General features: G+C 41.6%; 1 protein-coding gene and 1 long non-coding RNA gene across 3 annotated transcripts in view; one reads left to right on the forward strand and one right to left on the reverse strand.

Annotated features, from left to right (window-relative positions):
* Positions 1–6,575: 6,575 nt before the first annotated feature.
* On the forward strand, positions 6,576–26,509 carry LOC118677379. Its single transcript, XR_004974388.1, has 3 exons — positions 6,576–6,726; positions 9,326–9,604; positions 25,983–26,509. It is a non-coding gene; the product is annotated as an uncharacterized LOC118677379 (long non-coding RNA).
* The window catches only part of TM4SF18 (transmembrane 4 L six family member 18), a 36,554-nt gene continuing 24,252 nt past the window's right edge, over positions 15,580–27,881 (reverse strand). Inside the window, exons 4-6 of one of the 2 annotated variants that reach the window (XM_036352466.1) lie at positions 21,083–21,225; positions 17,967–18,147; positions 15,580–15,888 (exon numbers count right to left, since the gene is read on the reverse strand). In XM_036352466.1, coding sequence (XP_036208359.1) covers positions 15,874–15,888; positions 17,967–18,147; positions 21,083–21,225 — 339 coding nt within the window. In that variant the 3' untranslated portion in view covers positions 15,580–15,873. Of the gene's footprint in view, positions 15,889–17,686; positions 18,148–21,082; positions 21,226–27,881 lie in introns of those variants that run through there. The other variant, XM_036352465.1, reaches the window with a different exon arrangement.

Here is a 27,881-nt window from a genome sequence, read left to right on the forward strand (position 1 = left end):
GTTCTTCAAGTTGTAGAATTTCTACTCAGCCAGCCTTCCTGTGGTTCTGGATGATGTCCGTTTTGTCTTTTAGTTGTTTTTTTGAAGTGGTTGTGCAAGGCAGCAATTTCTGGTGTTTACCTATGCAATGATGATGTTCACCAGAAGAAAAAAAAAATCAGTTTCATGCACTTTACTTTGTTTTTATTTTAATTTTGTATTGAGAAAAAAACTTTTTTATTTGACAAAATTTTCCTACTATGTATATATGTGATAAAGTGTGGTGTAAATATACTAAAAAAACTTATATTTCAATAAAAGGGAGTTTAAAATTTAGAACTTAAAAAAACACCAAAAAACAAAAAAAACACCATCTTGGTTTCTCCTCCATTTCTGATTTTGTTCATTTGAATACTCTCTCTTTGCTTCTTGGTGAGCCTGAGTAGAGGCTCATCCATCTTGTTTATCCTTTCAGAGAACCAGCTCTTGGTTTCATTGATATTTTGTATTGTTTTTTTGGCCTCTGTCATTTATTATTGCTCTGATCTTTATTATCTCCTTTTTTTCTGCTCATTCTGGGCTTTTCTTGTTGCTCTCTTTCTAATTATTTGAGTTGTAGAGTTAGATGATTTACTATCATTTTTTTCTTGTGTTTTTTTTAAATATATGTTATTGATTTTTTACAGAGAGGAAGGGAGAGAGATAGAGAGTTAGAAACATTGATGAGAGAGAAAAATCGATCAGCTGCCTCCTGCACATCTCCTACTGGGGATTTGCCCGCAACCCTGGTACATGCCCTTGACCGGAATTGAACCTGGGACCTTTCATTCCACAAGCCGACGCTCTATCCACTGAGCCAAACCAGTTTTGGCTGTTTTTTTTTTTTTTTTTTTTTTTTTTTTTGAGGTAGGCCTGTAGAGCTATAAACTTCCCTCTCAGGACAGATTTCATTGTGTCCCATAGATTTTGGATTGTTGTGCTTTTATTGTCATTAGTTTCCTGGGTGTTTTTAATTTCTTCTTTGATCTCATTGGTAACCCAATTATTATTTATTAGCATGCTATTCAGCTTCTAAGTGTTTGAGTTTTTTGGATTGTTTTTATTGTAGTTTATTTCTAATATTATGCCATTGTGATCTGAGAATATGCTTGGTATGATTTCAATCTTCTTGAATTTGGAGAGACTTTGCTAGTGATCCAAAATATGGTCTATTTTTGAAAATGTCCCATGTGCACTTGAGAAAAACGTATATTCCATGGCTTTGGGGTGAAATGTTCTGAAGATGTCAATTAAGTCCTTCTGATCTAGCGAGTAATTTCGGATTGCTGTTTCTTTGCTGGTTTTTTGTCTAGAGGATTTATCCAGTGATGTCAGTGGTGTATTACAGTCCCCTACTATGATTGTATTGTTGTTGATCTCTCCCTTGATATCTTCCAGGAGTGTTTTATGTATTTGGGTGCTCCTGCATTGAGTGCATATATGTTTATCAGGGTTATATCCTCTTGTATCGATCTCTTTAGTATTATGAAGTGGCCTTCGTCATCTCTTGTTCTGGCCTTCATTTTGAGGCCTATTTGTCAGATATAAGCATTGCTACCCCAGCTCTTTTTTCATTTCCATTTGACTGAAAGATATTTTTCTATGCCTTCACTTTCAGTCTGTGTGAGTCCCTTGTTCTGAGGTGGGTCTCTTGTAGACAGCATATATATGGATCATGTCTTTTTATCCATTCAGCCACTTGATGTCTTTTGATTGGAGTATTTAGCCCATTTATGTTTAAAGTTATTATTGAAAGGTACTTGTTTGTAGTCATTTCTATTTCTGTGCCTGTATTCTTTCTTACCTTTTTATTTCTTCTTTTTACAGCATTCCCTTTAGCATTTCTTGCATTGCTGGCTTGGTAGTGATAAACTCCCTTAGCCTTTTTTTTTCTGTGAAGCTCCTGATTTCCCCTTCAATTTTGATTGTTAGTCTTGCTGGATAGAGTATTCTTGGATTCAGTCCTTTGCTTTGTAACACTTTGTATACCTCTTTCCATTCCCTTCTAGCTTGATGTGTTTCTGTTGAGAAATCATTTGATAATCTGATGGGGGAGCCTTTGTAGGTAACTCTCTGTCTCTCTCTTGCAGCCTCTAAGATTCTCTCTTTGTCGTGTACATTTGCCATCATTATTATGACATGTCTTGGTGTGGGTCTTTTGTGGTTCACCTTGCTTGGGACTCTCTGTACTTGTGTAACTTTTTTCTTCCCCATATCAGGGAAGTTTTCTGTCATTATTTCTTCAAATAGATTTTCTAATCCTTGCTGCTCTTCTTGTCCTTCTGGCATCCCTATTATGCATATGTTACTTCATTTCATATTGTCCAGAAGCTCCCTTAGGCTCTCGTCCTGCTTTTAAATTTTTTTCTCCAGTTGCTGTTCAGATTGAGCTTGTTTCTCTACCTTATCTTCTAACTCACTAATTCAGTCCTCTGCTTCTTCTAGTCTACTGTGGAAACCTTCCATGGTGTTTTTGATTGTAGCTATATCACTTTTCATTTCTTCCTGATTCTTGCATAGGTTGTTGATTTTCTCATCCATCTGGTTAATGAATTGTACATCCATTACTCTGAATTCTTTTTCTGTCATGTTGCATGCTTCGATTTCATTAATTTCTTTTCTTGTTGACTCCTCATTTTCTTTCCTCTGGGGATTGTGTCGTCTCCCCATTCTGACTATCTCCAGAAGGTTCAAATGTCAAGTTGCGTGGGCCTGGGCGGTGTGCAGTGGGAGCTTTGCACCACCCTAGTGTCACAGAAGAGCTCTGACACTAAGATGTGTGGTTGTCGTGTGTTGGTGGGAACCAGGCTCGCCCAGAGTCAGTGTTACCAGAGCTCAGTGTGGTCTCATGTGCGCACTTAGAATTAGGGACCCCACCTTCACTGTGCTGAAACAGAGACCCCCCTGGAGTGTGTTGAAAATCAGAGCCCCCTAGCACTTGACAGAAATCAGAGTTCCCCAGAATCCAGTACCAGAGTCTCTGTTGCTTCACGTGGCCGTGCATTGAGAATCAGGGTCCCTGTGTGCACATGCACCAAGAACTGGAATCACTGGCTCTTAGTGTGAATGCACTGGGAATCAGGGATCCCAGGATCAGGTGATAAGAAACAGTGTTAAGTCACTGGTACTTAGTGCTGCCTCCTGCCCTGGAGAATTGGGGTCCTGGAGCCTGTGCTGCGCGGAACAAGTTCCCAGTGTTTGCCTTATTCCCAGGCTAAGCTTCCTGTAGCCCGTGCTGCGGGGAACAAGTTCACAGTGTTCGTGCGCGTTTCCAAACTCTGATTCTTATAGCCTGTGCTGGGGGGCACAACTTCCCAGTGTTCGTGTGTTCTCAGGCTAAGATTCCTGTAGCCCGTGCTGCAGGGAACAATTTCCCAGTGTTTGTGCATTCCCAGGCTAAGATTCCTGTAGCCCATGCTGCAGGGAACAAGTTCCCAGTGTTTGCGCATTCCCAGGCTAAGATTCCTGTAGCAGCACTGAGGCCCGGGTGAGGGGTGGGTCTATCAGTTATTATGGCGAGCCTGTGGGGAGGGGGATGGGCTCTGTTACTCACAGATATCTGCCGCCAGGATGTCTAGTTTCTTGGTGTCCGTGGGTCTGTAGCTGTGGTCTCTGTCCCCAGTGGCTGCAGAGTCCTGGTTTGCATCTGAGGCCAGACTGGGTGGTGCTGAAGCCAGGATCCTAGTCTCAAGCAGCTGTTTCTCAAAATGGTGTGGTCTCTGTGCCTGCGCTGGCCATCCAGGAGTGTCTGCACTGGGAGCGGGGCTCCGCAGTTTAAGACTGCCTGGTTTAGCAACCCCTTAGAAGACCTGCAGAATCTAACTGTCCCTAGCTCATACACACACACACCACATATGTCCACACACTCCTCTATCACTCCTTGTGCTCTCACACTCTCTCCCTCCCTACCTTCCTGCCAGTCAACATCTTGTTCTCCTGATAGATATGTATTTGTTGTCACTGTGTGAGACAGGGGGTCCCTCGGGGGTGAGGACGACGGAGTCCAACGCGCTGGGGCGTCCTGCATGCACAAATCCGGAGACCAGGTTCAGAGACAGATCTAACTTTATTGGGGAAGTACAGCCATATATAAAGGGGTAAGCAGCCAATGCAATAGGGACACACTTGCTATGTTATCCAGTGGGAGTGAGGGTTGGGGCTAAGAATAGGTGGCTCTTGGAGATTTGTCAGGCAAGCGTTGCCACTTCCTGGTGTGCCAAGGAAGTCTGTTCACTGGAGTATACTCACAGTGTTGCTTCGGCCGAAGCACTGAGGTAGATCTCCTGAGCTCTTCCCACAACTGTGTTGTTCATAATTTTTATCATTACCTTTTTCTTCTTCTTCCTCTTCTTAAAGAATACTCTTCAGCATTTCATATAATCCTGGTTTGGTGGTGATGAACTCCTTTAGCTTTTTATTGTCTGTGAAGCTCTTTATCTGACCTTCAATTCTAAATGATAGCTTTGCTGGGTAGAGTAATCTTTGTTGTAGGGTCTTGCTAGTCATCACTTTGAATATTTCTTGCCACTCCCTTCTGGCCTGCATAGTTTCTGTTGAGAAATCAGCTGACAGTTGTATGGGTACTCCCTTGTAGGTAACTAACTGTTTTTCTCCCGCTGCTTTTAAGATTTTCTCTTTGTCTTTTGCCCTTGGCATTTTAATTATGATGTGTCTTGGTGTGGTCCTCTTTGTATTCCTCTTATTTGGGATTCTCTTTGCTTCCTGGACTTGTAATTCTATTTCTTTCACCATTTAGGGGAAGTTTTCTGTCATTATTTCTTCTAAAAGGTTTTCAATATCTTGCTCTATCTCCTCTTCTGGCACCCCCATAATTAGGATGTTGGTACATTTGAAGTTGTCCCAGAGGCTCCTTACACTATCTTCATATTTTTGGATTCTTTTTTCTTTTTGCTTTTCTGGTTGGGTGTATTTTGCTTCCTCGTATTACAAATCTTTGACTTGATTTTTGGGATCCTCTAGTCTACTGTTGAATTTCTGTATATTATTCTTTATTTCAGACAGTGTATGCTTAATTTCTGACTGGTCCTTTTCCATTGTTCTAGCATTCTCATTAAGATCCTTGAAGGTCTCACTAAGTTTCTCGGAGGTTTGTAGAAGATTCTTGAGTAACTATATAACTGTGGTTTTGAACTCTATATCCCATAGTTTGCTTTCCTCCATTTCTTTCATTTGTGATATTTTTCTTTGTCTCTGCATTTTGGCTGCTTCCCTGTGTTGATAGAGTGGCTTTGTGTGGTAGGTGTCCTATTTGTCCCAGTGGCTTAGCCTCCCCAATCACCTGAGGTGGACACTTTTGTTGTACCCCTTTGTGGGCTCTGTGCACAGTATTGTTGTAGTTAAGCCTTGATTGCTGTTGGTATCACTGGCAAGAATTGACCTCCAGGCCAACTGGCTGTGGGGACCAGCTGTGACTACAGTAGGAGAGCTGCTGTGCTGGAGACACTCTTATAGGGCAGGATTTGCTTCAGTGGGGCTTTGGTGCTTACTGAGTCTGCCTCTTGAGTGTGTCATTTATGGATGTGAGGAGTTGAAATCTGGTACCTTACCTCTGAGTACACTGACCCCTGGATCTCCAAGGAGTTGCAAAGTTAGCCACTGCCTGAGTCCACCCAGCAGGAGCTACAGCGAGCAATGCAGATTTCTCCTCTTTGTTTGGGGTTTGGGAGTTTGGGAGCTCTCTGACCCAGCTGAAGTTTGTTAGGTTAGGCTGTGAAAGGACACACGATTCATATACGCCACTGGGCACAGCTTGGGTTGGGTTGTAAATTGGGTGGGGCGGGGTCTCAGGGAATCATCAGGGCAGAGCAAACAGCGATGGCTGTCACTCAGCCATCTCCGCGTCTCTGCATGTCTCTGCATCTCTGTGTGTCTTTGCTTCTCTGGGTCTCCGCATCTCCGCATCCCTAAGTCCCGCACTCCCACAGTAACAATGATCTCTGTGAGAAAGCCACCCTCACTTTCTGACCCAATGGCAGACAGTCCCATTTCTCCCCGTAGGAGTCTGGGTCCCTAGAGTCTCGCCGGAATCTGGAATTCAGAGCCATCGGGAGCTTGTATCTCCCTTCCAATTGAAAAAAAATCACGCACCCAGTTGTCAGCCCATTTTGCGTGCCTCTGTACCTCTGTTCTTGGCGCCTCCACACCTCCTACCCACTTTCAATGTGCTTTTGCTTTCCTTCTAGTTTTAGAACTTCCACTCAGCCACATTTCCTGTGGTTCTGGATGATAGCCATTTTTGTCTTTGTAGCTGGACATTTGTAAACAAGGATCTGAAGTCCTGCCAAGAAGAAGTGAATGTTCCATCAGGAACAAAAACGTGACTTGCAAGTGAGTCACGCTGGGTCAAGATTGCACACAATCTTGATTTCCTGGAACATTTCCCTCTCTGAGAAAGGATAAGATTAAATAGTCATGGGTACAGCAGAAAGGGAGGGCACAGCTGCAAGTTGTCTTCAAAGCATTATTGTAATATAGAACAAAACAAAATTTAGTTGATTAACTGCTGACGCACTAACCTCATGGCAAACCCCAATAAAAGCAATGGTTAAGGGTACAGAGGTTGCTACATGCCTGAGCGAGTGGTAGCCCTCTGCCCGGCATCAATAGCCTCTGTGCTCGTCTTACCTCTGCATCTTCAGTTCATTAAACACCCCTCAACACTTGGCGCCCAGAACGTGGGACCTTAAGGTAAGTGCGGGGAAAGCACAGGAACGAAAGGGAAAAAGTCTGTGACAGTTTACGCAAAACTTTCGGCAAGCCAGGCAGAGCAATGTGGAACTCCCTGACAGCAGAGAGTCAATATATGACTCTGCTGCATTCAGTGCTTAAAAGCACTGGGGTTAGTGTGTCTCAAGATACTTTTAGGAAATTAGCTAGAGAAATAAGAAGGCATTGTTATTGGTTTGAGCCGACAGGCAGAAATCAGTCCGCTTGTGAAACTGATAAAGACATGCCTAATAGACCATTACCTTCTTTGCCTCATGACAATAATACAGAGGAAAAAGGGAAAGATTTTGAACAGAAGTTGGAGGGATATGAAGATATAGAAGGGACTGATAAAGAGGGCATTCAGGATTTCTCAGAAAGTGAAACTAATAGCACTGATTCTAGTGGTTTTAAAAAAGAAAAGCAAGACAAGGGATGACGAACAAGAGTTATTAAAAGATTTTCTGATTCATATGAAGGCTTTAATATGTGGTATCCCACTGCCTCATGTTAAACCCACTAATAAGTTACTGGACTTAATGAAAAATGCTTTTTCAGTTCAACTGCCACTGCCGGAGGAGCCCAGGAAAACTCCCACGGCTCCTCCTCCAGACCCACCGCATTATTCCACAGGGGCACATCGGCAATTCCAGCTGCCTTTGCCTACTGAAATAAACAAAATATTATTAGATTTAGAACCTGGAGATGAGATTGTTCCTCCACCTGGAGAAGAAATGATGATTTCCTTGCATTTCCGATACAGCGGCAGCAAAAGCCACCGGATATGCAACAGTATCCCCAATATCCAAATGGTTAATGCAGAAAAGGAGGGGGGCCATTGTCAAGAAGAGCAGGGAGAGATAGTTTCTTATCTGAACTATGCTGGACTCAAGGCTGCAAGCTGCTACTAAGCACAACAAGTTTTTCTCTGCCCCGTTTTGTTCTCTTTAACCCTTCCAATACTAAATCAGACTAGTCAGGCATATGTACATCAACCTTTAGAAATAGTCAGAAAAAGATTTCCTAATGCTCTAATTTATCATTATATGGATGATATTTTAGTAGCTTCTGAAATTCAATCACAATTACAGGAGATTTACCAATACCTCCTTGAAAAACTCCAAGACTATGGATTAGAAGTAGCTCTAGAAAAGGTACAATGGCAGGAGCCATGGAAATATCTTGGGCAAAAATTAACAGATGTATCCATGATTCCACAGAAGGTTCAAATTAGAAGAGACAGTTTAAAGACTCTAAACGATTTTCAAAAGTTATTAGGAGACATTAATTGGTTAAGACCCAGCCCTGGTATACCTACTTATCAATTAACTCATTTATATCAAATCCTAGAGGGGCAATCTGAATTAGATAGTCCCCATGTTTTAACCCCTGCTGCAGAAAAAGAATTAACTTGGATAGAAGAGCATGTACAACAAGCACAATTAAATAGAATTCTTTCCATGGACAATTTTAAATGATTAATCTTCCACACTGAGCATTCTCCTACAGGGTTACTTGTTCAAGACAGTAATGTTGTTGAATAGATTTTCTTGCCTCATAAATCACAGAAAAAATCACAGACTTATATTCAAAAAATTTGCCAAATTATTTACAAGGAAGATTAAGATTAAGACAATTATGTGGTTTAGATCCAGAAGAAATTATAGTACCTTTTACTGTCAAGGAAATTCAAGAATTGTTTTGAATATATGATGATGGGCAAACTGCTTGTGCTCATTTTTTTAGGGAAAATACATAATCATTATCCTACAGATAAAAGGTTACAATTTCTTAAGAAAACTCAATGGATATTGCCTCGTATTATAGCTAATGAACCAGTTCAAGGCCCTACTGTTTATACCGATGCTAACAAGCTCGGAATAGCTGGTTTTCATTTCGAACAGCTAACAAAGGCAATTCAATCTCCATACACTTCAGTGCAATGGGCAGAACTATTTGCCATTGTTTTATTACTGCAACATTTTCCTCAAGCTGTAAATATTGTCACTAATTCTCAATATGCAGAATTCACTGTTAAAAATATTGAGACTGCCACTATTCTCAATGATGAGTCAGAGCTGCATGTTTTATTTCGACAACTCCAAACTTTAATTAGTTCTTGGGCTACTGCAGTGACGTCTGAGAAATCAGATGCAGTAATTACTCACTTAATGGAAGCTTTTGCAGTGATGGGAATACCTCAAAATATTAAGACTGATAATAGTTCTGCATATCTATCTACAAAATGTCGAACATTTTTTCAATTTCATCATATCACTCACATCACTGGCATCCCTGGTAACAGGACAAGCTATTATTGAAAGACAAAATCGCACCCTAAAGGAAATGCTCAAAAAACAAAAAGGGGGAGAATCCCCTAAACAAAGACTATTAACTGCTCTATTTACTTTAAATTTTTTAAATCAAGATGAGACTGACAGCACTGCTGCTCAGCGACATTGGGTAAAGGAGGTTTCACAAGAATTGAATCAACCTGTGTTTTATCATAATGAGTCCTCTCAGCCGTGGGATCCTGCATGGGTCCTACGATGGGAGCAAGGTTATGCTTATATTTCCACAGGTAAAGAAAAGTTCTGGGTTCCTGAGAGGTGTCTTAAGCTGAGACATGGGAACCAAAAGGAAGTTCTACTTAAGTGACCTGACCAAGGATTTCTCAGAGATGACGTTGACGGGGCCTCCTATCCGCAAAGCTCTACGGTCAATGCAACATTCATCTGTGCCAACCTGGGGTCAGGTGAAGAAGCTTACCCAAGAGGGAGAACAACTGGTTCCGCATCATGGTAAAGAAGTGACACGATCTACTTTGTTCCTTGCTATGCTTGCACTAATAACCACTCAGGTAAATGCTGAAAATCATACATACTGGGCTTACATTCCTAATCCCCCACTGAATAGAGGTTTTTCTTGGTTAGATTCAAAGGTTCAAATTTATGTTAATGACTCAAATTGGATACCCAGACCTTATGATGATCGAGGTCCATTATAACCAGAAGAGGAAGGTAGAGTCATAGAAAATTATACCACTGGAATGCAGGGAGTGCCAATATGCTTAGGTCAAGGAGAACATTGTTTAACAATACAGGCACAAGCCTGGCTGAGCATTTTGGAAAACACTACTACTTCAACAAAAAATAGGCGTTTGTTTCTTCTGAGTGCTCATGGGTTTAAAAATGTTAGTTGGGATAACAATAGTACACCTCCACTACTTCCACCATGTCATGTTCCTACGTTTACGCACTTGTCCAATTGGGTCCATTAGGAATCCTGTCGAGGATAGACGGTTCAGGTTTTATCTAATACTTCCTATGGACGCATCATTGGTTGGAGCCCTTCAAGTTCTGCCCGTTCCAAAGCCAATGGAGTTGATCTACAATAGTGTAGAGAAGAGAACAAGTCCATGTCCACGCAAGCGAATGCAAGCATCGTGTGGCATGGTCGAGGATTTGCCCCCCCCCCAACACCTCATCAAGAAGGACATCCTGTTCAATCTTGCCGGGGTCCAACCCCAGCAGGTCCAGGGGTCCCCAAAGGTGTGGATGGAGTCGGCGAAGAAGGAATGACACAGAGACAGCGTTCAGTTGATCAGCAGCCTAGCAAGGATCTCCAGCCAGGATCTCCAACCAAGTTCTGGTCTGGATCTCCAGCGAAGTTCTGCTGTTTATTGTCTTGTTACATCCGTATTTATCCCACTTGATTTTAATCCTGTCAATTTCTATTACAAAGGTTAGGGCGTTTCTTATCTCCATTCCAGGGAGTAAAGATTATGTAGCTTAAGCATGATTGTTTGTAGTGATTAACTACCCGCCTGGCACTTAGTTAAGGAGTTTCATCCCCTCCCTGACTTCAGGGAAAAATTCCTACCTGGGGAAACAACATTTCTAGGAGAGGCATCCCCTCCCTGACTTCAGGGAAAAATTCCTACCTGGGGAAACAACCTTTCTCGGAGAGGTGACCTTGGTTAAAACACACAGCAAGGGGAGCAAACATATTAAGAACAGTATGCTATATACGCCAGGTCCCTTGAAACATATGCTGTGCAGATGTTTCTTTCCTGCAGCGACTGTGTCAAGCAGCAAGGATGGACCGGCTTCCGGCACAATCTGACTTATAGAAATTAGGATCTGCCTTACACTCTTTGAAAGCATGGACTGGCTTCTATAAAAATAACTCTGGGAATTACACCTTACAATTTTATGTTAACAAAACTGCCTTTGTACAAGCCTGTGTTCAATTACCATTTTTATTAATGAAAGGAGATGTTAAGTGGAATGCTAACTCGGGGGAAATTTCCTGTATTAATTGTTCTTTCTATACTTGTCTAAATTCTTCTATTGTATTTAACCAATCATCTGAAAGCATTTATATTTTGAAAGCTAGACCTGGAGTATGGCTGCCAGTACAAAAGCATCGTAGATGGCAGGATTCTCCAGCTACTGCTATGCTACAGGATATTGCAGAAGATTTGCTTAAAAGAGGAAAAAGGTTTATTGGAATGTTAATTACAGTAATTTTGGGACTTATAGCGATTATAGCCTCTGCAGCTGTTGCAGGAGTAGCATTGCAACAATCTGTTCAGACTACTGATTTTGTAGCTGATTGGCATAAGGAGTCAGAATGATTATGGTCCGTCCAAAGACAAATCGATACTGAAATACATGCAGAAATTGCTGATCTGCAACAAGCTGTATTAATGATAGGAGATCAAATTGTAAGTCTGCAAAGACAAATGAATATAAAATGTGACTGGAATTATTCATCATTTTGCATTACCCCTGTACCTTATAATGAAAGTTTGTTTCCATAGGAAAAGGTTAAAAAACATTTGTTCAATCATATGAATCTAACAGAAGAAATTCTAGATTTACAATCTCATATACAAGAAACATTTCAGAAGGAATTGCATAGATTAACTGGGCAAAATGTGTTAAAAGATATGGTTGAGGGATTGCAACAATTAAATCCTATACCCCATTTACAAGCCACTTTAGGAGCTTCTGCTGGAATGCTATTATTAATAATCTGTCTCTGTATCATTTTATATTTAGTCTGCCAAAGACTCAGGAAAACCAAGCAACTAGCTAATAGAAAAGCAGCTTTGTTATTGCTGATGCTCCATCAAATGAAACAAAAAAAAAAAAAAAAGGGGGTGATTTGTAGCTGGACATTTGTAAACAAGGATCTGAAGTCCTGCCAAGAAGAAGTGAATGTTCCATCAGGAACAACAACGTGACTTGCAAGCGAGTCATGCTGGGCCAAGATTGCACACAATCTTGAGTTCCCGGAACATTTCCCTCTCTGAGAAAGGATAAGATTAAATAGTCATGGGTAGAGCAGAAGGGGAGGACACAGCTGCAAGTTGTCTTTAATGCACTATTGTAATATAGAACAAAACAAAATTTAGTTGATTAACTGGTGATGCACTAACTAACCTCATGCTAAACCCCAATAAAAGCAATGGTTAAAGGTACAGAGGTTGCTACATGCCTGAGTGAGTGGTAGCCCTCTGCCCGGCATCAGTCGCCTGTGTGCTCATCTTATCTCTGCCTCTTCAGTTCATTAAACATCCCTCAACAGTATTTTAGTTGTAGTTTTTGTGTGGGTGTGGGGGGCAGCACGTCCAAGTGTGTACCTATGCCGCCATCTTGGTTCTCTCTGAACTTCTCTCTTAAGACTGTTTTTGCTGTGACCCAGAGATTTTGGGTTGTTTTGTGTTCATTTTCATTTGTTTCCAGGAAGTTTTTAATTTCTTTCTTGATCTTGTTGGTAACCCATTCATTGTTTAATAACATGCTATTTATCCTCCATATGTTTGAATGTTTTGGGGTGTTTTCACTGTAGTTGATTTCTAATTTCATTCCACTGTGATCTGAGAAGATGCTTGATATGATTTCAATCTTCTTGAACTTTTAAAGACTTGTTTTGTATCCTAACATGTGGTCTATCTTTGTGAATGATCCACGTGCACTTGAGAAGAATGTATATTTTGCTGCATTGGGATGAAATGTTCTGTAAATGTCTACTAGTATTAGATCCATCTGATCCAGTGTGTCCTTCAGAGTCTCTGTTTACTTGTTAATTTTTTTGTCTGGAACATCTTTCCAGTGAAGTTATAGGGGTGTTAAAGTCCCCTATTATGACTGTATTGTTGTCAATCTTTCCATTAAAGTCCTCTAAAATTTTTAAAAATATATTTAGGTGCACCTATATTGGGTGCATATATGTTTACCAGGGTTATATCCTCTTGTTAAATCTATCCTTTAGGATTATGTAGTGATCTTTGTTGTCTCTTGTGATGGCCTTCATTTTAAAGTTTATTTTGTCGGATATGAGTGTTGCTACTGCAGCTTTTTTTTCTTTTCCATTTCATGGAAAATTATTTTTCCATCTCTTCACTTTCATCCTGTGTGTGTCTTTTGTTTTGAGGTGGGTCTCTTGCAGACAGCATATAGTTGGGTCATGTTTTTGTATCCATTCAGTTACCCTATGCCTTATGATCGGAGCATTTAATCCATTTAAATTTAGGGTTATTGAGAGGAACTTATTTATAGCCATTTTAATTCTGTATAGCTAGGTTTCTCTCTCTGTTTCTTCTTCTCAGCACTCCCTTTAGCATTTCTTGTAATGCTGGCTTGGTGGTGATGAACTCCTTTAGCCTTTTTTTTTGGTCTGGGAAGCTCTTCATTTGACCATCTTTTTTGAATAATCGCCTTGCTGGATATAGTAATCCTGGTCTCAGATCCTTGCTTTCCATTACCTTAAGCACGTCATGCCATTCCCTACTGGCCTGTAGGGTTACTGCTGAGAAATCAGGTGTCAGCCTTTTGGGAACTCCTTTGTAGGTAATAGTTTTCTTTTCTCTTGCTGCCTTTAAGATTCCCTTATTGTCTTTAATTTTGGGCATTTTAATTTTAATTATGATGTGTCTGTGCATGGGTCTGTTCATGTTGTTCTTGTTCTCTGTGCCTCCTGAACTTGTGTGACTTTTTCCTTTACCAGGTTGGGAAAGTTTTCTACCATTATTTCTTCAAACACCTTCTCTATTCCTTTCTTCCTTTCTGCCTCTTCTGGCACAATTGCTACTCTAATATTGTTATGTTTCACATTGTCCCAGAGCTCCCTCTAGCTGCCTCCTGTTTTTTAAATTTTTTTTTCTTTTTGGTTCTCTGAGTGATATTTTCAATTCTGTTTTCTTATTCATTGATTAGATCCTCAGCTTCCCCAAATCTACTGTGTATTCCTTCCAATGTGTTCTTTGTTTGTGTTATGTCATTCCTTATCCCAGACTGTTCTTTTTCCATAGTTACTATATCTTTTTTCATATTGTTGAGCATTTTTACCATGATTACTCTGAACTCTGTTTCAGGTAAGTTTCTTATCTCTGCTTCATTTACCTCTTCTTCTGGAGAATTCTCCAGTTCTCTCATTTGGGGGTTGTTTCTTTGTCTCCTCATTTTGGTTGTCTGGGTTTGTGACTATGTTTTAGGTAGATGCTCTACACCTCTCAATTTCTATTGCAGGACAGTGTTAAAGTCAGTTTCTGACTAATTGGATCAGGCAAAGACTTAAAGCCTCCAGAGACCGCCTCTGTCTACAGACTAATAGAATTCCAACTTGAATTGCCCCCGGACAATCATCCTCAGGTATAGCAAGAGTTTTTTTCAACAGGGTGGGTCAGTTGCTTCTGCCTGGAGGCTAATTGCTACTTTTAAGATTTTAAGTGACCTCAGGGCAAGGTGTTGTCCAATAGGGTGTGTTGACTTTCTCCCCTACCAGGCAAGGCAAATGTCTATGTGGGAAAGATGTCCTCTGCTGTGTAAGGGAGTGACTCAGCCCAGGAAACTTGGGGTGTCTGCCTTCTGAGCTCTACCCCTCAAGTTCTCAGTCCTGGGTTCTGCTCTCACAGCTCCATTCCTCTTCACCCTCTCTCTGCCAGAGCACAAGTTGGGTGGCACCACAGGGAATTTTTGTACATTGGCTCTTCAAGAGGGTGCCTGAACTTTCAGCTGCCACTCCCTGGCAGACAGCACCCCACTGCTTTTCACAGCTAGATGTTATGTGGGTACCATCCTCAGATTTTCTGCTCTCTTCTGGGGAGCCCAGCTTGAAGATTAGATCCCAGAGTTCTCAGTGGCACCCCTCCACAGATGAGATAGCTCTCCAAAACTTCAGTTCCTGTCTGTGGACACTTGGTCAGCCCTTTTGCATCCCCACCCCTCATACCAGTTTCTGTGTGGTCTCCACCTTCAGTCCTCAGGTATCAGGGTTCTCTCCTGTGAGTTTTCTGTTGATTATCAGGGAGCATTTCAGTATTTCAGTTGTAATTACAGCTTGTTCCTGGGAGCATGTCTTTGCAGCATCCACCTGCTCTGCTGCCATTTTTAATCCTTGTTATCCTCTTTTTAAAGATTAAGAGACAGGTTCAGAGAGGTTAAATAGTTTGCCTGCGGACACAGCCAAGTTTCAAACCTAGGCCTAAGTCCAGTTCTTCTGCCTGACCCTTACACATGTTCCCTAATAAACTAAAGGGCTGATGAGAACAACAGTAAGAATGAAACCTTCTGAGATGCCTTTCTGTGCCTTAACCAAAAAAAATCTGTTTTATTTGTTTTAGATATAGTTTTTACTGTAAATGTAAGTTTGTAATCTGTTTTTTCACATAGCACTATTCATAATCTTTAAAACATCATTTGTAATGACTATGTAATATTACAACTAATGTACCACTCTTTATTTAATCTTTCCCCTAAACTTTAAATTTTTTTTGTATCTAATTTTACAGAATATTAAATTATGTTGAAATATATGCAATTTGCATAGAGTTTCATCTTTTATTCTTATTTATTTCCAAACTACAGGTTACTAAAAACAGACTTGTTTGCTCAAAGTGTATAAACATTTCTAAAGATCTTGACACATATTGCTTAGAAAAAAATCTAAATAAAAGTGTGGCATAATTTTCACTTTCAGCCAGGACTGTAAATTTCACAAATGACTACAATGAACACCAAATGGAGAAAATATCATTTGAATATTGCCAAGTCTAAATAAAAGACTTATATAGAAGATAGATGACCATAACTTGATAATGGAAAACATTCTTGTCCTCATTCAAATGATTCCAGGCTAAAAAAAAAAAAAAAAAAAAAAAAAAGGAAAACCAAAGTAAGTAAAGTAGTAAATTTGACTTGACTAATACTTCATAATCCAGGTAGCAACTGAAATTTATAGTTTATATTAAAAACATAATGGACTAGAAAAATATCTATTTGAAACTGCTAGGAAAGGAATTATCTAATACTAGAGGCCCAGTGAACAGATTCGTGGACTGGTAGGGTTGTGGCCTGCAGGGATTGGCCTGCTGTGGGAACACCGCTCATCTCGGTGAGCAGAGTGGCACTCCCACTGTGGGAGCACACTGACCACCAGGGGGCAGCTCCTACCTTGAGTGTCTGCCCCCTGGTGGTCAGTGCACATCATAGCGACTCGTCGACCAGTTGTTCTGCCGTTTGGTCACTGGGCTTTTATATAGAGACTAGAGGCCCGGTGCACAAAAATTTGTGCACTTGGGTGGGGGGGGGGTCCCTCAGCCCGGCCTGTGCCCTCTCACAGTCTGGGACCCTTCAGGGGACGACCACCTGCTGGCTTAGGCCTGCTCCCCAGGGGATTGGGCTTAAAACGGCAATCAGGCATCTCTCTGGCAGCCCGGCAGCCCTTGGGGGATGTCCACTTGCCAGGCCTAAACTGCAGTTGGACATCCTTAGTGCTGCTGAGGAGGCAGGAGAGGCTCCCAGCACCACCGCTGTACTGGCAGCCATCAGCCTGGCTTGTGGCTGAGCAGAGCTCCTCCCATGTGAGAGCCCCCTGACCACCAGAGGGCAGCTCCTGCATTGAGCGTCTGCCCCCTGGTGGTCAGTGTGTGTCATAGTGACCAGTCATTCCCAGTCTTTCTGCTGTTAGCGTCAGTTTTCATATTACCCTTTTACTATATAGGATAGAGGCCTGGTGCATGGGTGGGGGCCGGCTGGTTTGCCCTGAAGGGTGTCCCGGATCAGGGTGGGGGTCCTGCTGGGGTGCCTGGCCAGCCTGGATGAGGGGATGATGGCTGTTTGCAGCTGGTCACACCCCCTTCAGGGTGGGGGTCTCCACTGGGGTGCCTGGCCAGTCTGGGTGAGGGGCTGAGGGCCGTTTTCAGGCTGGCAGGTGACTGAAGCTTCCAGCCTCTCCTTTTTTTATTTTTTTTATTCTGGGATTTATTTACCTTCTATGGCTGTCACTGGAGCTGAGAGCCAGCTTTAGCTCTGAGGCTCGGCTCCAGCTCTGAGACCTCGGCTGCTGAAAGCAGGTATCTGGGTTTGTTTGGCTTCTATAATTGAAACACTGTTGCAGCTCCAGCTCTGAAAGCAGGTTTCTGGGGTTTGTTTAGCTTCTATAATTGCAACATTGTTTCTTAGAGTGCAGCTCAGAGCGCGGCTGCAGCAGGTGGGGAACCTTGGCTTCCTCCATCACTGGAGCAAGCAAGCCTCCTGTTCGCTTCAGCTGCCTGGCTGCCAGCCGCCATCTTGGTTGGCAGTTAATTTGCATATCGCCCTGATTAGCCAATGGGAAGCATGTCAGAGGTACGGTTAATTACCATGTTTGTCTATTATTAGATAGGATATGTTGTTAAACAAGACACAAGATCTCAGTTATGATTTCTCTTCACTCCAGACTTGCTTGATAGGTTTAGTAGTTTCAATTATAACTAAATTAACATTAATATTTTAGCAGATGATGCAGAAATAGTTCCAATAGATAAAGACATATTTCACATCTTAAAAACCACTCAGTACAAAGAAAGATTTTTAGCTGAATGTACCAGCATTCAAAGAAATGAACAAAAAATTCTCAATGCACAAAAATGCATATATTTATTTGAGCTTTGGGTTATAACTATATGGAACATTAAAATGTTTCTCACTGAAAACACTGAGTTATTTTCATCATGCAACACGGAATACAGATTTTACTATTACATTGATTTAATCCATATAGACAAATCAACAAACACATAGAAAATATTTAAAATATTAAGGGTTGAATAAAGAAAGGTGAGGGCAGTTGGAATGGAAATAATGGAATTCTAAAAGCCTTTTTAAGAAACTCATTGAATCATGGGCCAGGGTAAAATGGGTGAGGTACAGGTGCCAGTGGGGGTCTGTTACCTGGATGATGACTGAATAGGTTCCACATAGTATCTTGGATAACTGAATGACTACTCTGATGAGGCAGATGATCACTTGAAGCCCACTGAGTGCTATGAGAATGGAAAACAAAATGATGTTCCACTCCACTACATGTGCAGGTTCAAGGCACTGAATCCATATGCTGGAATCTATAAGGAAACTGAGAGCAAGGAAGGAAATGGTCAACAAGAGCCAATAAGGCCAAAGCCTACATACTTGGTCCAAAGAAGAAGGCTACAGTTATTTATATGTTTGGGACAGTAATACATATGATTAAAATATATATTATTAAATATGAAATCATATATTTAAAGAAATCATTCAGTACATATATTGAACATCTCTCTCTATATAAAAACCTAAGTGACCATTATGACAGGTTGACCAAATGACTGGTTGCTATGATGTACACTGACCACCAGGGGGCAGATGCTCAAAGCAGGAGCTGCTCCCTGGTGGTCAGTGCACTCCCACAGCCAACCTCTCACAGCCAGCCAACCTCCTGTGGTCCCTCCCCCTGGCTGGGCTGGCACCCTCCTACCCCCCTGATCAGCTCCAATCACCAGTCAGGCTGAGGAACCCCACCTGTGCACGAATTCGTGCACTGGGCCTCTAGTATAGTATATATATAGCACCAGACTATGCTTATTGTAAACATGGTACCTGCCTCAGAGACAATTACAATTCAATTAGGAAGCAAGACACATACTGAAGAGTTCAATAGTAATGAAAAGCAGCATATGTCAATACCAAGAGAGGTAGAGACTGCCTGTCTCTGGGAGTCCAGAAGTTAGCCTGAGCTGTAGGGGATAGAGCTGAGCTTGCACTGGATATAAAATCGCAGAGGTGGCAAAATGAAAAAGAGAAATTCTGCTAGATATTCCTAGACACTGTCCCAACACTGTCTAGAACAGTGGTCCTCAAACTTGAGCATGTATCAGGATTGTGGAGGGCTTGTGAAAATGCAGAATTTGGGGCCCCACCACAGTGTTTTTGATTCAGAAATTTTGGGTGGGGCTCAAAACTACATTTCTAAGTTCCCAGGTGATGGTGATATTGCTGGTCTGGGGTCCACAGTGTGAGGACTCCTTCATCAGAGTGTTACTGTCCTGCAGCTCTTAAGAAGATTTAGACTGTGAGGTGGGAATGCAAAAGCTGGAAAGGTTTGATCAGTCTAGTTCAGCATAGAATTGTGAGAATTAAACAACTCCAAGATAATTTTAAAGCCACACTGAATCGGCCTGACAACTTTTGCCCACTTCCAGGTCTACCATGACCATTAACTCTTCTTATAAGGAGGACACACTCTCTGTTCAACTAAATCAAAATGGAAAACTGGTCTTTAAAAAGAATCACCCCCCCAAAAAACCAATCAATCCTATTTACAAGGCAGAATTTTCTATAAATATCTTGTTAATAGTAAGATGATTTTTCTTAAAACAGCAATTTGGGCAACCTGGATACCAGCCAAAGTGGCTGTGGGTATTAATGCCTGTGGCAGAAAGGATTAGTGCTCTCACCACCACAACCTTTATTTTCTCTCTCCCCACTCCATTTCTTTCTTATTCCCCTCCATTAACTCTCTTTCCTATTCTCTATGCTCCAGTACACTGAGAGGCACTCTGAGAATTTCATGATATTGCCAATGACCCTGAGGTCTCAAGAGGTAAAGAGCATTGAATATGAAGTCACAACTCCCAGATCTGTAGTTGGCTAAGAGATATTACATCTCTGACCTTTAGAGTCTTATCTGGACAGTGAGCTTCAAATATCTAACTCTAAGGTTACTGTGACTGTTTGTTGAGAATTATGTAAAAATTCTTGTAACCTATAAGCACCAACAGGGTCTTCAAGGATAGAGAATCTGGACCAGGTGAATGCGAATATAAAGGGCAACTTGAAAGGTGTAATGGAGAGGCATGTGGGAAGCCTGAGATTCTTGCAATTTAAAGGGGAGGCTTCTTTGGTTTTGGGGTGGGGAAAAGTTCAGGGGCTAATGGTATAAAAAGAGGATTTTTTGCAGCCAGCAGGACTTGATACATAGGGTCCCTTTCCTGAAGTCCTTCAGTTCCACAGGATTGTCTCTAAATTCTCAGAAAGGCCTAGGGTTGTGTTTCAGGTTCTCCTGACCTGAGGAAGAGCTTTGGCCAGAGCACCTTGTGGAACCTTCAGAATAAAGGCAACACAGAAGCAGTTCTGCCAAGGAGCTCTAGGTGAGCATGTGAGACTGCAAATAGATGTGGGTCTTGAACAATAAAGGCAGTCATGGGGAGTTAAGAAGAAAATGTGATTTTCTCAGGAAGTGGTACCGACACTCCCTCATTTTATTCCACTAGAATTCTGAGTGCAGGATGAGACAGGACAAGATTCAGTTACCCTCTCCTGTGTCTCTGCCTGGGCCCTGCTTCCTTTTGAGCTGCCTCTGCAGATACTGGTAGGCCAGTAAGCTCAGCACAGTACTAGTGGGAGGCATTCTGTGATCCAGGATGAATCCTTCAACAGCTGAACTATCATACCAGCCTCTTGAGAAGACTCCTAGACTAGAGTCTTCTTCAGTATATGCTAGAGACGCTTTTGGCTCCATCTACAAGCCCCTGCACCTAGGCATGTCTCTGCATCTCAGCCTGCACTTTGTTACTCGCTCTGCCCCTGCTGGCATAGCTCTGGGTGGTGCCCATCCACGGGCACTGTGATTCTCTCTCAGCTGAGTCCTTTTATATCTGTAATTTACCACATGCTCAACCTGGCCACAAAGCAAGACTGACTTCCCAGAGCCACTCAACTGCTCCAGCAGTTGCCAGACCACAGTAACCATGAAGTCCTATTCTGAAGTATGGAAGAAACATGTCTTTCATTTGGATATATCCATGATAGCCTCAAAACAGTGAGTGCATGTGGCATTAAAAGACTGGAGGAAAAAAAAACCTGAACAATGATCAGAGCAGGAACATACTGGTCTGGAGATTAGTAAATGAATAGGAAAATTCTGCACTAAATTGACTGCATGAAACACCAAAGTGATCATGGAAAATGAGCATGAGCATTAAGTCAAGTAATTCAAGCCTAATTCCTTGGCTTGAGGAATTATTCCTTACCGTCCTGCAGTGCCTTCAAAGGCATATTCCCAGCCATTGACGGTGCGGCAGTATGGGCCTTGGATGAGGCCCAAAGCTGATATGGCCAGGCAGTATCCAGAGAAAGAAATTCCAAGGCCAGAGAATATAATTGACAGCAGTGTCTAAATTAAACACAGAAGAAGGAGGTTAGTGCCATAGAGTGAGACAAGGGGATAGTGTGGATAAATGATCAGATAGGTACTTTCCTCTACTCATCCAAGCCTACTCAATTCTCTATAACAAAAAATGTCCTGACAAAAATGGGAATTTAATTCAAACCCACCTGATTCTAAAAATAAGTTTTCAAATGACTTTTTGTTTGGCATTCCATAGAGATGACTAATTAATTTACTAAATTTCTTCCTTTTTTTCTGGAATTTGACATTAAAATAATGATTACTTCATATATAATGTAGTGAAGGAATGTAATCAATCAACCTATACTTATTTATTGAAGATGTTATTTTATAAGTGGGGGGTGTCTTTAAGAATCATAAGTTATGATCCCCTATTTTCTCACATATATAAATATGAAGGGAAATATCAGGTGTTAACCTAGATGGTCATGTTTATATTTAAGTCAGGCTGGGATTGATGGGGAAGAGAGTGTTTTCATTTGGATGGAGAAAATGAGCAATGTTCACAGCAGAGCAGCACAGGCAGAGTTGTGAGAGTGAGATTAGTTTGACTTAAGAGGGGGTCCTGTAGAGGAGTAGAGGAGAGAATTATGAAGATGATGGTGCTAATGCTGGGGAGACAGGGTTGATAGGACACACTCTAGCCCTTGTATCTCTTACAGACTGACTATAGCTTGATAGATCTAAGTGGAACATGGCCTTGAGTGCTGGATCAAGGACTCTGGACTTTCTCCTTCCAGGCAAAGGGCTTTCCCTCCATAACCTTTTATTTATAAATTTTCAAATCTACAAAATTTTAAAGTATAGTACAATGAAGCCCTACATACCCCTTACCTAGACTCACCTTTTGTGAATATTTACCACTTTTGCCTGTACAGTCTCCCTCTCTCTCTGTATGTATATGTACATGAATATATTTATTTATAAATTTTTGTTGCTGAAATTTTTGAAAGACATTATGATTTCTTACTCCTGCATACATTGGCTCATATCTTCCAAGAATAAAGATATTCTGTTATTTTGTAGCTGTTTTTTTACTGTTTCATATAGGAGCCAATGAAGATTTATGCACAAAATCACATCTCTTTAGTTTCCTTTCATCTACACTAACTTTACTGCCTTTTTGTTTTTCCGTATATTAAGTTATTTTTGAAGAATCCCAGCCAGTTGTCTTGTAGAATGCCCTACATTCTGGGCTTTTCTGATTGTTTCCTCTACTTTGGACTTGGGTTGAACCTATTGGCAAGAACACATGATTGGTGTGGGTACATTGTGGGCCTCTCACTGCTATTGGTAATGATAAGTTTGAGCTCTTGGGTAAGATGGTTTCCTTCAGATCTATAAATGTACATTTTCCACTTTGCAATTAGTAAATAATTTTTGAGATAGTACTTTGATATTGTGTCATATCCTGTTCCCTAAAGACATTTGAACTGATGGATTTAGCATCCACTAGTGATCCTCATATCCATTGGTCACCAATTATCACAATAATTGGTTGCAATGTGCTGCTTTTCTATCATTTCTTTTGCATTTATATTATCATTTTTTTCTGCACAGAACTTCCATTTCTTTCTCCACTGCATTTTTCTTTTTGTACATATTCTAATTCATACAAATTAATAACTGTTATTATTCTTTTAGATGTTGAGATGGTCCAAATATGGCCAGTGGGAACATCCATTCAAAGTCAATTCCTGTACCCCTTGACATGTCCTTATCATTCTTTGAACATTTCCTTGCTTTCTGGCACAGATGTTTCAAGCTCATCTTGAATATATGTTGCCCTAGACATGGCACAAGTTATTGTTCTGACAAGCTATATAATTTTCTTTTGAGCAAGAATCCTATCTAATAAAGAGGGAATATATTGACTGCCCTGCCCTCAAAGGTGGTGGCACCCACAGCCAATAAGGAGGGAATATGCTAATTGACTGCCCCACCCTCAATGATGGCAGTGCCCACAGCCACAAGATGGCCAGCAGGGGAGGGCAGGTGTGGGCGATCAGGTCAGCAGGGGAGGGAAGTTGGGGGCGACCAGGCCTGCAGGGGAGGGCAGTTGGGCCAGCAGGGGAGCAGTTAGGAGCGATTGGGCCAGCAGGGGAGCAGTTAGGCATCGATCAGGCTGGCAGGGAAATGGATAAGGGGCAATCAGGCAGGCAGACAGGCGAGTGGTTGGGAGCTAGCAGTCCCAGATTGTGAGAGGGATGTCCGACTGCCGGTTTAGGCCTAATCCCTGGCCTAAACTGGAAGTCAGACATCCCCCGAGGGGTCCCAGATTGGAGAGGGTGCAGCCTGGGCTGAGGGACACCTCCCCAGTGCACGAATTTTGTGCACCAGGCCTCTAATATAGTATAAAACAAAATATGATTCTGGAAATTTCTCTAGTAGTGATGTCATGCCAACTGGAAGTGAGAAAGCCCAGGAACAAGGATTCTATATGGAGACAACTTCAAGTCAAGTGACAAACACATGTACTGGAGAAAAAGGACATTCAGGAGGAAATGAGTCGCTGAAGATGACTGAAGAAAAATTCCAGAGTTTAAAACTTGGATGAAAAGGAGGCAGAAATAGAAATGTCAAGAAAAATTGTTTGGTTTGGGAAAAAATTAATTTAGTTTTAGAAGTGTTTTTTTGTGTGTGTGTTTTTTAAATAAGAGTAGGATAGCCAAACAGAAACATGCAGTAGCAACTTGATGATAAATTCAAAAGCTGAGACTAGAAAAAGAGAGAACAACAAACCTGTAATTTTAGGAACAGGGTTATCTATATTTCTTTGTTTAAAATTATTTTACTGATTATAACATTAATACATGTTTATTATGGAATATTAGAAAATATATTTCAAAAACAAAAGAATAATTGTTTTTCTCTTCTCTGATATTTTTTAATCAATATCCTCTCATATGATTAAAAGCTCTTTCAAGTTATATTTCTCATATTGATTTTTATAGGATTTTGCCCCATGATGGAATGAGATAAACAGAGCTACTTTTTGTTTTACAGTAGATTGTTGTTAGTTACACTTTGTAAAGAAAATTTGCCTATTCACCAATGCCATCTTTGAAAAAGGAAGAAGGATGTTTTGAAAAGATTGAGCTCCTTGTTTATTAAATGTACTCTTAAGCAGTTCACTGGGAAGATCAGTGAAGAATTTCTTCATTTAGCAACCATAACATCTATATATATAAAGGCAGTGACCGTGACGACCGAAATGACCGTTCCACTGGTCACCATGTGGTGCTAGCATAGATGCATAGACACAGGTAAAGTCTATGAGTGAAATAAGAATGAACAAGACCAGTGCTTGTCTTTGCAGAGCTTGCACTGTAAGAAGGTTAGGTCAGGGATGAGAATTCAAAATTGCCACCAGCACAGACCTGAGGTGCTGCTTCCCAGAGCGGCCAGAGATATACCCGGTAGAGGACTAGGGGCTGACTGAAGGGCTGGTGCCAATATGAAGGCGGGTCCATTCTGGATTTCCCAGAGGAGCCAATGGCTACCTAGGAGATGGAGCTTTTGACACTGACTGGCATAGAAACCGACCAATCAGAGCTAAATCTGGGTGAACTGCAAGGAGCCAATGGCTGCCTAGGAGGCGGAGCTTTTGATGCTGACTGGCATAGGAACTGACCAATCAGAACCTAATCTGGGTGAACTGTGAAGGCAGAACCTAAGGTGGGGGCTGAGGAGGGTTTTAAGGGCAACAGCTGTTTGGTGTAAGGTGTAATAAAGCAGTTTAATTTTTTAATAACCAGTTTGGCAGTATAGTGCATATGGCTGGCTATCAGTCCAGATATAGGGGTTATGTATTTTTGTCTGCCAAGAGCATATACTCCTGCTGAAAAAGGCTTTCTACTCCTCCCCCCGCATTTAAGCAATCCTATCCTATATAATCTATCTATACTAATAAAAGGGTAATATGCTAATTAGACTGGTCGACTGGCCATCTTCCAGACATCCGACTTCCTTACAGACAAAGTCATGGTGGTGGGGGCTGAGGCAGAGGCAGTTAGGGGCCATCAGGCCAGCAGGGGAGAACAGTTAGGGATGATCAGGCCAGCAGGGGAGGGCAGTTGGGGGTGACCAGGTCAGCAGGGAAGGGCAGTTGGGGACATTAGGCAGGCAGGCAGGTGAGTGGTTAGGAGCCAGTGGTCCTGAATTGTGAGAGGTCCCGGATTGGAGAGGGTTCAGGCGGGGCTGAGACCCACTACCTCTCTGTGCATGAATTTAGTGCACTGAGCCTCTAGTAATATATATGTATGTATACACACACACTACAATATAATTAATGCTGGATACCATTGCACAATTGAGGTAAGCATAAAAATAAAGTGAGAATAAGAATCTCTTAGCCCTGGCTGGTATGGCCCAGTTGGTTGGAGCATCAGTCCATGCACCAGAAAGTCTTGGGTTTGATCAGGGCATGTACCTGAGTTGTGGGTTAAATCTCTGGCTGGGGTGTGTGCAAGAGGCAACTGATCTCTCTCTCTCTCTCCCTCTCTCCTCTTTCTCTCTTCCTCCCTCTTTTAAATCCCTAAAATTAAAAAAAAAAAATTAAAGAATCTCTCTAAATCAGTTTCATTTTCTGTAAAATGTAGATTATGTAGATGATTACAGTACTTATATAACAAGGCTGTTTCAAAAATTAAAGCCTATAAAATTATTTGAAAAGTGTAAAGTAATTCAAAATATTACCTATTATTTCAAAGGCCCCTATTTGGCCAATAATTGTTTTCCAGGAATAAGAGCCCACAGAATTTTGGAAGAAGATGACATTCTCTGAAGGAATGGATAGAAGCCAAGAAGTTGATGAACTTGAGGATATGCTACACTAAAATATAGCACCTTGGCATATTAAATATCTTAAGCTGGAGGAGTTTAAGAAAATTGTAGAAGTGGGATTCCATGTGCAGATAATTGCAAGTTGAAGTAAGTCACTCTTCCCCATACCTGCCTTTCTTCTCTGAAAAAAACCATGAAACTCACCTGACAGGTACCTTCCTTGTACCAGGAAGAAGGAAGAAATTATCACCAAAGACAGGGAATTTGGGACCAAGAAGTAACAAGCTTTAACCAAGCTTGTTAAACTAAACTTTATCTTCTAGTTACTTCTTCACCATTCACTATCCCTAACTCGAACTGATCCATTTTGCCAATATTCAAAAATTTTTATTGTTTATTTGTGTAAAAGAAGATTTTTGCCCTGGCCCACCTCTTCAGGTCTTTATTCTCTTGTGAAGGATTTCAGATGCATGTAAAAATTCAGTAAAATCTGTATGCATTTCTGCCCTTGTCTGTTTCATTTTCAGACCCAGCTAAGGATTCTAAGAGGGTCAAGTAGAACATTTTCTTCCCTACAATTTCTTGCACCCCAAACACTGCACCATTAGCTGGGGACACCTTACTTGATCTGGAAGTTACACTTAGAGATTTGAACCTCTGACAAAATCTTGCAGAAGGTAAAAATTCTCACATCATTTTTTTAGATCTGCTTGCTGCAACCAGTTGGGCAAAGGTGGTAATAAAATTTTTTCATTTCTAGATTTAGATTGGCAGGAGTAAAACATTTGTAAGAATTAGTTCTTCATATTGTGACTCTGGTTAAATTTTTGAAGATTAAAAATGGTGGCAGAGTAAGTGGAAGCTCACAAGCATGCTCTTAGGACCAAACTGTAATTGCAATTAAAAGACAGAAGAAGCACCCAGAAAAATCAACTAAAGACTAGCTGGAGAGAACCCTGATAAGCAAGGAAGGAAAGTGGAGACTACATAGAGACTTGTAGGAAGGGTGGAGGCATGAAAGGGCTGGCAGGGTTCCCATAGACAGCAGCTGAAGTTCTGGAGAGATATCTCAGCTGTAGGGGTTTGCCACTAACTCTTGGGTATAATCCCCAAGCAGGGCCCTGCAGTAGAGAGCACTGGAACTGAGGAAGGTGCCCAAATAACATCTGGCTGTGAAAAACAGCAGGGTTGTTGACTGCCAGGGAGAGAAGGCTGGAAGAGAAGGCACCCTCTTAAAGGACTAACACACAACATTTTTAGTGTGGCCACTCACCTTCAGCTCTGGCAGAGGGAGGGTTAAGTGGAATGGAGCTGTATAAACATAAGCCAGGGTTGGGGGATTTGGAGTTAGAGGTTAGAAGGCAGACACCCCAGTTTCCTGGACTGAATCATTCCCTCACACTTGGAGGTCATCTTTCTCAGGAAAATCTTGGCTATCTTGCTGTTTTTGCCTGGGGGGAAAGACAGTTGACCCACCCTATTGGAAATTCTCATACCCCACCCTGTGGAGTTTCTGTGGCCCATTAAGAGACAGAGAATAACAATTTGCCCTCAAGGCAGAAGCATGTGGACTTGCTTGAGGATACTCCAGACTGATTCCAATCAGTCTGCAGGCAGAGGCAGTTCTCTGGAAGCTTGAAGTCTTTGCATTATCTAATTAGTCAAAACAGCAGGTTGGGTCCCTGCTGCAGATAACATCCTGGACTTCTAACAAGGCCAGTGGGACCCCAAGCACCTGCCTGCAGCTGGCACCTGCAGGAACAACTCCATGCAGGAAGGAAGTAGAGCTCAGAACAGGGTCAATCAAGGTGTGAGACTCAAGGCAGACACAACCTCTTGGCTAAGGAGTCCCCAAC

This window comes from Myotis myotis, unplaced genomic scaffold (assembly GCF_014108235.1).
Source record: "Myotis myotis isolate mMyoMyo1 unplaced genomic scaffold, mMyoMyo1.p scaffold_m19_p_2, whole genome shotgun sequence".
Lineage (NCBI taxonomy): Eukaryota > Metazoa > Chordata > Mammalia > Chiroptera > Vespertilionidae > Myotis > Myotis myotis.